The following is an 8,680-nucleotide window of genomic DNA, read 5'->3' as shown; positions in this document are numbered from 1 at the left end:
CCCCCCCCTCGATGGTCACGATGGTCCTGTCCGTCCCTGGCATTAACACGTGTCTCATGTGGCTCTGAGACTCACTGACTGAGATCCGACCACATTTGAAGGTGGTCTGGGACACATTCTTTTAGCAGTGTGACCACAAGTGTGTCGTGGGCCACATCAGCGGACCGCCTACAGTCTAATTAGTACCGCCAAAGTTTCACAATGGACCGAAAATATTTTCACACAGTGTTCAAATAAGCTATTTCATGTTACGTTCAGCAGACCAATTTCATTAACAATTTGAATCTTGTGGCAGGCTTTATTTAAAGTCCTAATTAGACGGGGTCAACGCTGGTGAAAGAAAAGTAAAGAAAAGAAAAAAAAAAAAAAAAAACAATCTTTGACTAAGTCTGTTTCTTTTTCTTCCAAATTCTTTTCTCCACTCCTGCTGGTGGGTGATAATTAACATATGAAAAGCCAGAACCTCCAGCCTGAAAGTAAACAGAGCTATTTTGACCAAATTTAACGGTCTGGGGTGAATATTGATTCACTACTCCGAGTAATGAATGATGAATGTGTTCCATGTCTGTCATCTGCATTTGTCTCTGCCAGCACGGCGGGGTCAGCTGCAGTTGTGGAGCTACTTTGAGCCCAGCTCCCAGTTGAATTTGTCATCGGTGCTGCAGGCGGAGGAAGTGAAGTGAAGCACGAAAGCAGTTACACATTACATGTTCTTCAGCTAGGAGCTGCTCTGTCTGTCACCGCTGAGCGTACGGCTGTGGATATATGCCGTCGTGTTGGTGGCCTTCACAGGAAGCCGAGGATCAATGATGAGTCCAAGCAGCAGATTGACACTGACCGGCAGAGTTTCTTCCCTAACTGTGGCTGAGTGCTCACTCATGCCAGTGCATATTACTTGCATCACACTACATTATTTTCTCCCTACCACACTCCGCGCTTCTGTACTCAAACCTTGTGTTCAATAAATCACACTTTTGCATGGTGCAACAGAATATCAGTGGAGGATTTATTCATGCAAGCTGTAGATTTCAGACTTTCTACTGTAGCAGAAAAACACCTGAGGAAAACCAGGCACCTTTCAGGCAACGAAGCATCCTCCCCAGAAAATTACACATATCGGTTTGGAGTGAGCTCCATTCTGAAGAGACCTTGAGAAGAGGTCATTAATACCTTTGCATTGCCCTATTTCAACACAGGTGAAAATGCAGGAGGATCTACAGAAGGCAATTTAAAAGTTAAAAATTAAAGTGGCACTAAATCACGAAGTTGAGCTGCAGTTAAACCATGTCATTCCTACTAATTCAGCCGCTGCAGATTTATACTGTACGCCTAAAAATAATGTCTGCGTCTGATTGGGAGACTGGTGGGAAATCTCACCAAACAGAATGTGACATTATATGAACCCCGCACAATTAAAGTACTTTTTCTTTTCTTGAATTCAAACCGTTTTTTTTTCTTGCTGCCCCTTGGGACTGTCAAAGTGAGAAGACACATGGTGTAGTCTTATCTTTGTTTTTAAGAAATATACAAACAGCTTCATCCGTTCGGGAACTCCCCTGGTGTATAAATAAGAAAGAAAAAAATGAAATAAAAAATTTGGAGAGAAATAAATATAGAAATAAAAAATAGTTAAACGAGTTCTTTGTGCATCATGTAAAATTATATATTTTCTTCATTTTAGAAGTTAAAATTAGGGCATAGAGTAAATTTAGAGCAGTGAATAAAGTAAAATAATTTTTATAGACTATGATAAACCTGATTCACAGGTTCAAAATATAAGAAAAATCACCTTGAAGTTTGTCCCTGGTTGTTGTGTAACTCTTTGTTGTCTGCTAAAATGGATTAAGTAGCACACACAGATAACAAGGTCAGACAGTACTCATGTATGACTTCAATAAAGACAACTCCCAACAAAACACAACTCGCGATTCAGAAGAGAGGGTTTTAGCAAATTGAACCTTGATCCATTTTTGTGAAATTAAGTGACAGATCAATTTCGTCTGGTTACACTTTGAGTCCAACAAGCTCTCGCCTTGGTTTTGTACGAATGAGGGGCATTTTTCATTATGCTTTCCATCAGTGTAATTAACATTGACGAGCACTGAGATGTATCGTGCCTCTTTATGCTTGTTTGCACAAAAGACAAAGTGCTTCTCTTCCAAGAGGATGAACTGATGAAATACAAATGTAATACCTCTTGAAATGCAGTGAAAAATGAAAACATGACCCTCGCTTTCAACTTTTACCGTCCTGTAAACTTTCAGGCAATTACAGAGCTTCCCACGTCGCGGAGCAGAGTGGGTGCCGCAGCTGCAGAGTAAAGCTCCGCACCCCCTGCCAGGCGAAGGGTTCCCTCGACAGCTACAGACACTTGCAACAGAGCAGTCGGCCCGTTGCTCCTCATAGCCACTCCAATAAAATGACTTTGTTGGGGGACATTATTAACTTAATTGGACAGATCAAAGAACGCAGAGAAAGAGGAGGGATGAAATGTGACCAATGTCCGCGGCCATGAGTCGCCGCTCTCCTGCTTCTGACACCTTGGGAAAGAGGCGGCGATGTGGGACTTTGTTCACAGATGCATGAAATGATGTGTTCATGTACGTGTTTTCAGATATGTGCTTGTAGGAGCAACGTCCTGAGTGTATTAACAGAAAAAACAGGCATGCTTTTTGATGTTAGATCTATACATATGTAACATGAGAGCAGCATCTATATACCTGAATATTTCAATACATGGAAGAGTTGGATGTTGAATTTATCATTTCGTGCAAATGAACCAGAACATTTCAATGCATTTATTATCGCCTCACTCATACTGTTTCATAGATTACATACGTCTACTTCAAAAAATACATAAAGATTATATTTGAGCAGCTTGACCGTGGTATAGATTACTGAATTTTAAAATTGAGATGGGCCTGTGTTGTTGGAGGAACTTGCCGTGCTGCACATTCACTACACTAACCTCCAGCTCCTGTCTTTTTTCCTTCCATTTAAATCACACAGTGAAATTAACATTGAACCTGGGATCACATTGTTGAGATACATTTCACAGTGTTTACCCGGCAAAGAGTGAACATTGCACTTTCATTTTCCTGTGAGAGGAAAGATTCTATAGATTAGACTTTGGAAGATGATTGCACGCTTGCAGCTATTAATGAAATAATCTCGGCTCCGAGGACTAACAGTTAATTTTGTCCAACTCTGGCTTTTCACTTTGAGAAGCAGCTATTGTTCAGTAATCCTCTGGATTAAATGCCCGACTCCCACCAGGTTTGGTGAATTCTTTGAAAGTCACGATTCTGCCCCGTAATCGCAGCGTATAAACATTTCTTTCTGTGGCATAATTAAGACCTTCTCTTGTAATAGTTTAACCTCCAAACCTCACATATTTTCACCTTTGAGTCTTCCCATTAAGCAGACCTGTGTAATTCAACATAGCAATACTTTTATTCATGCAATAATCATCAACCCTCCTTCCAAAAACAAAGAAAATGGAATGTCTGGGATATTGCACTTAGTGGACAAAAGCTTCTTCTCTTCATTCATATTCATGAGCTGGTGGACAATTTGAGTCTCCCAAACCCAAAGACTAATTCAAATCCTCCAACAGACTGATCGTTTCTGTAAGAGGACCATTGTTGAGATATATACTGTTCATTTTCACAAAATCAGCATAACAATATCTCCGTTCAATGTAAAATATGCTCTCAACAGGATCTTTTAACGCCTTTGTAATTTGAGTTTCGTGAGCCATCAGACACCCGTGTGTGAACGAAAAGTGAGTCCTCAGAGATCTCAATTCTGTTTCCTTTGTGGTGTTTTGTTTCTAATGTTTGTTTGTTATTTTTTAAAGTTGCCCTGCACTTTCATCACTCAGTCACACCTGCAGAAAAGATGCAACGTAAATTGTCCTCTAAGTTTACCAGTCATGTTGGCAGCGTGGCAGCGTGGCAGCCGTTCCACCACCAGACGGAAAAATCTCAACAACAACTGGATGGGTCGTATGAAATTTCGTACAGACATTCGTGATGTTTAGAGGGTGAATAATAAAAATTTTAGTGATCCTCTGACTTTTCATCTAGGAGCACCAGCTTTTTCACTTACCCAGTGAAATACCTCAACCTCTGCTAGATGCAACAAGTCCTCCAACGAAAACGACCACACAGGACAAATGTCTGTTCCCTCTCATACTGATAATAGTTAAATGATGTCTGACAAGGTGATCGTCGTGTAGAAAGGAAGCGTGGCGGCCAACTGACCCGTTTATTTATTTCTACATCACAGCAATCCAACCACATTAGTTTTGAGTAATCTAACATCTCCAGACCGGCTCTAGCATGTTGTTCCAAATCAATCCATCTTTTTAAAGTTGTTTGAGGGATGTAATCATTTCTATTCATTTATTTATTTATTTACATATTCACAATTGCTATGAGCCAATGTGGCAAGTTACGTCTGGTGGTAAATTGATGTATAATTATTCATACCCTTCAGCAGATTACAGATGATCCATTGCTCATTTAAAATGATGGATTGGCGACTTATATCTTTCCTCCCTATTTCTCCATCATCAGACACATCCATCAGGCGACTATTCTTTCTCCCGACAGGCTGAAACTGTGATCTTTCACGGTGATCAAAACTCTCACCAACCGTTAGTTCCCTCCGTCCTCATAAATGACCATGTGAAGCGTCGGTAAATCACTGCGCAGGAGTCATAACTTTTGCAGTTTCCCTTATAAGGACTTCTGACCCTGTCTCGTCTGATGCATTTATGTGCACTTTCTGTCAGGCAGCTCTTTTGCTTGAGAGAAGAGGACATCAACAGTGGCATCCACTCACAGAGAGTCAAGGTTTTTTTTGCTGTCGAATAGATGCAGACGAAAAAGAAAGAGGATAAAAATCGAGGCATGATTGTGAAAATACTGTGTAAACCTCAAGGATGAATCTTGTTCATTACAATTCCAGTGTAATGTTCATAGATTAGACAAGACCGAGTTAATTGCTAAATTAAACGGCGCAAGGACCACAAACAATCGAACCATCAGACAATCCCCCCAGTTAGCTAAACTTATCTGAAAAAGAAAATGGAGATAAACGGTAAAATTACTACCCACACCGTGTGCTGCAACATTCATCACGTCTTATCGACTTGTCTTCTGAGTAATGAGGGATTATTACGGACATTTCAGGTGTGCTCTCTTTAGATAATCTGGATAAACTGTTGGTTTATTTACAGCCTGCCCGACTGCCTGGCTGCTCATGTTTCCTCACCCTGTCGGACGCTGCTGTAGTGTTGTCATAGTCTCCCTAAACATCAGCATATATATTTTAATGAGTGCGATGTTATCATAACAAATAGAAATGATGACCAGAACTACAATCTAAATGGGCATTATCCTTGAAGTAATGCATTGACAGTCTTCAGAGGAACCAGCTTCCTTCAGCCTCCAACAGCTGCTGCAAACTCAGAAAGAGTAATGAGCTCTAAGTTTGAAATCTTACTCCCTCATCTCTAAAACTCACTTTGTGTGTGGTGGCTGTGGAGAGCACCGCGCCTACTTTCATGCTCCTCACTCCGACGCATCATTCGTCATCTGCTAGACACTTCATTTTTCACTCCTGATTTATGTGAATTGTCAGCACTGACACGTAAAAAGGAGGTGAATTTACCTTCAGCGTGGTGGATCCCAGCTCCAGGCCCACCAGGATAGTCCTGTCCACCAACTCCGCTATCCTGGGGTCGGCCACCTTCAGGGAGTCCTGGACCAGGTCAGTGACGTCCACCTGCCAGTCGGGTCCCAGCATGGTGATGACTTGATCGGTTCCCTCTGTGGAGGTGGTGTGGAACTGGGTCAGCACCTTGACCAGGGCCCGCTGGTACTGCAGCGTGCAGCCTCGGCTCACCCGGCGCTCGTCGTCTTCGTCGTCTGCGTCGCTGTCTCTGGTGCTCCTTGGGCGAAAGAAAGAAAGAAAGAAAGAAAATGCATTAAACATTGATCTAACTGGCGGCAAAGATAGCAACAGTAGCAGGAGCTATCCTAAAGCACTCATGAAAACTGTGGGTACCAATTTTAGCCAGGTGTGGCAACTGAGATAAAAAACATGAGAGGCTAAACTCAGTACGCAGGATTTGGCACAGTGTGTTTGGAACTGGCCACCCACAAGATTGAAAACCACTGATAAAAACCTCAAGAAGCAAAAGCCATCAGCAATCATAACTTCTTCAAACTGAGCAGCTGCTGTTCAATTATGCTCAACACAGTGGCACGATTCTACATCTGAATTTGTGCCTTCTGTTCTTAAGGGTCTCTACTCTTTTTAAAAAATTGACATCATAAAACTGATGAGAAACCTGGCACAGCTCCACACAAATCCATCACATTATCTGTTCTGATGTAGCGGCGATGAGGAAAATGTCCTCCATGCCAGCAGGGAAGGAGATAAGCACCAAAAAGCAGAGTTTTGGACCGGTGCCCTTCTTATTTCACAGGAGCCCTGGGCAGCGGGGTTAAACATGCCAGGTGCATCCCCCGCCGAGTGCAATCTGCTCTACAGCGAGATGTATGAGGTACCCAACTTCCCTCAGCAGGTTTGACAGTCTGCCAGTTTCTCCTTAAAAAGCTCTCCTCTGCTTAATCTTTGCTTTGACTTAACTATCTGAACAACTTGAGATTCAGGGAAGGCAGCGGGGCTGTCAGCCACCGACAAAGTATATATCCCACCCATTGACTCGGGGAACAGGTCCGATTATTAGGCTAAGCACTTCTGTCACTGAGGTCTCATGGCCGCTTAGAATACACTCTCTCAACAGTGAAATGCATCATTGAGCGTACCTTTCAACCCTGTCCCACCTAATGGGTTTGATTATTAATTCATCTTAGCACACTGCCTCTCCACACCTCATCATTCCCACCAATACTTCAGCACTCTGCTCTGCCTATGACTTTGCACTGGCAGGTTATAGGATGTTTAGGACTAAAAGGGCCTCCCATAAGGCTCTCACGGGTCATTGGAGGTACCTGATTGTAGCTGTTCAATCGAGCAACTTTAACTTCACCTCATGAACCTCTTTCTCTCCGATTAAGCTCGGGTCATGGACTTTTCACTTCTGCGTCTACGGTTGGTTGCGTTTTGTTGCTTGGAAAATGAATTAAAAATGTAAAGCACTTTCACAGTCGCTGTGTGATTTTCTAACAATGTGTTGGAGCCATTATGAATTCAATGCAAAGGAAAATGACTGACTTTACAGGTAGGACTCACGGACATGGAGAGCGAGGGCCTGACTGCATTAGTTAGAGCAACAGCGGATTACATTAGTACAAACAGTCAGGAAAACGGTAACGACGCAAAGAAGATAGCTTGTACCAACACAATCCGGCTTTACTGTAGCAATTTAACCATTCGCAGGTAACAATAATCTTGCATATGGGTTGGAACGTTTGGAAGTATGAAAGTGTAACCCGTGTTGACGTCAACAGGGTCATCTCTGGCTGGACTTTGAGACTTTAAATCTATGACAGAAGGTCTTGCGCTGCACACTAGCAAGCGAGCAAAGTTTATTGTTATTAAAATGTATAAAGAGAAATAGATTAAGGATGTCAGATTAAAGCACAGGGTGCCACATGCTACTTAAAGGCCTGTCTGAACAAATGGCTTTTTAGCAGCTTTTTAAAGTAGTCCACACACTCTGTCCACGGACCGCAGGCTTAATGGAAGGCTATTCTAAAGCTGAAGAGCCGCCGACTGGAATGCACGATCGCCCGCGGGCCTGAAGACGAATCTGATGTTCCACCCTTGGTAGAGGATCTAAGAGTCCAGCTAGTGGAGTGGAGGTGTAGAAGTTTAATAATGCACCGTGGAGCCTCGCCATGTAAAAGTCAGCACTAAAATTTTAAAATGGATTCTAAAATTAACCGGAAGCCGATGCACACTAGAGGTGTGGAGGTGGAAAGGCGTGGCTGTTTAGCAGGTGGGGGCTGGTTTAATAAGAAAGATGCTTCTTGCTGAGAAATGCTGGATCCAGCTTTATTAGGGATATTAGGGGAAAGTCATGATATGTTGGCCTTTGTTGCACTAACTTTTTTCTTTTTGAATCTGTCTCTTGTGTGTCTGGAGTATCCTTTAAATAACCCCAAAACAGGACTCCTATTCAAAAGCAACTGCCTGATGTTTTTCCATTGGGAATTGGGAAACTGGAACCTAAAGGTGATGTCAGCAATGAGACACTTTTCTTCCAGTTCTCATTGGATCTCCGGCACTGGACGTCATCTTGACTTTCTTCTGTGTGTTGGAGACTGACAGTGCAGCTTCAGGACACGTAGCGGATGTGGTACTTAGAAGGTAAGCGAGTTAACTCCACAGCAGACGCTGAGACTGCACACTCAGTTACTCATTCAGTTAAGGTAGAGAAAAACCCAGTGAGACAGTAAGACTCCCTCTGTCTCTGTCAAGGAGTTTGGCAACTCCTGGCTCAGGTCAGTAAAAGTTTACCTTCCCAAGTCTGTACCTGAAAATAAGGTTGATATATTTTCTCCCCCAGAAGAATATTGTCTGTTCTTATTAGAGTCTCTGATACAACCGTACAAGCTAAAGCTTCAGTGCACACGAGCTGCCCGCCCGATTACACTTTCTTTCCTTTTTTAGAGCATGTTACTGGATAATGCAGCCAGTG

General features: G+C 42.6%; 1 protein-coding gene across 2 annotated transcripts in view; it reads right to left on the bottom strand.

Moving 5' to 3' along the window:
• The window catches only part of tmem132e (transmembrane protein 132E), a 343,243-nt gene that overhangs the window by 14,636 nt on the left and 319,927 nt on the right, over nucleotides 1-8,680 (bottom strand). For both annotated transcript variants that reach the window (XM_087169786.1, XM_023430940.2), the window contains exon 7: nucleotides 5,680-5,959. In XM_087169786.1, coding sequence (XP_087025912.1) covers nucleotides 5,680-5,959 — 280 coding nt within the window. The remainder of the gene's footprint in view (nucleotides 1-5,679; nucleotides 5,960-8,680) is intronic.

The sequence above is a fragment of the Seriola lalandi genome, unplaced genomic scaffold (genome assembly GCF_002814215.2).
Source record: "Seriola lalandi dorsalis isolate HSWRI2012SDOR001 ecotype SW California unplaced genomic scaffold, Sedor1 jcf7180002054914, whole genome shotgun sequence".
In the NCBI taxonomy this organism is placed as follows: Eukaryota; Metazoa; Chordata; class Actinopteri; order Carangiformes; family Carangidae; genus Seriola; species Seriola lalandi.
The sequence above is the reverse complement of the archived record's forward strand: the minus strand, read 5'-3'. Positions and strand labels throughout refer to the sequence as shown.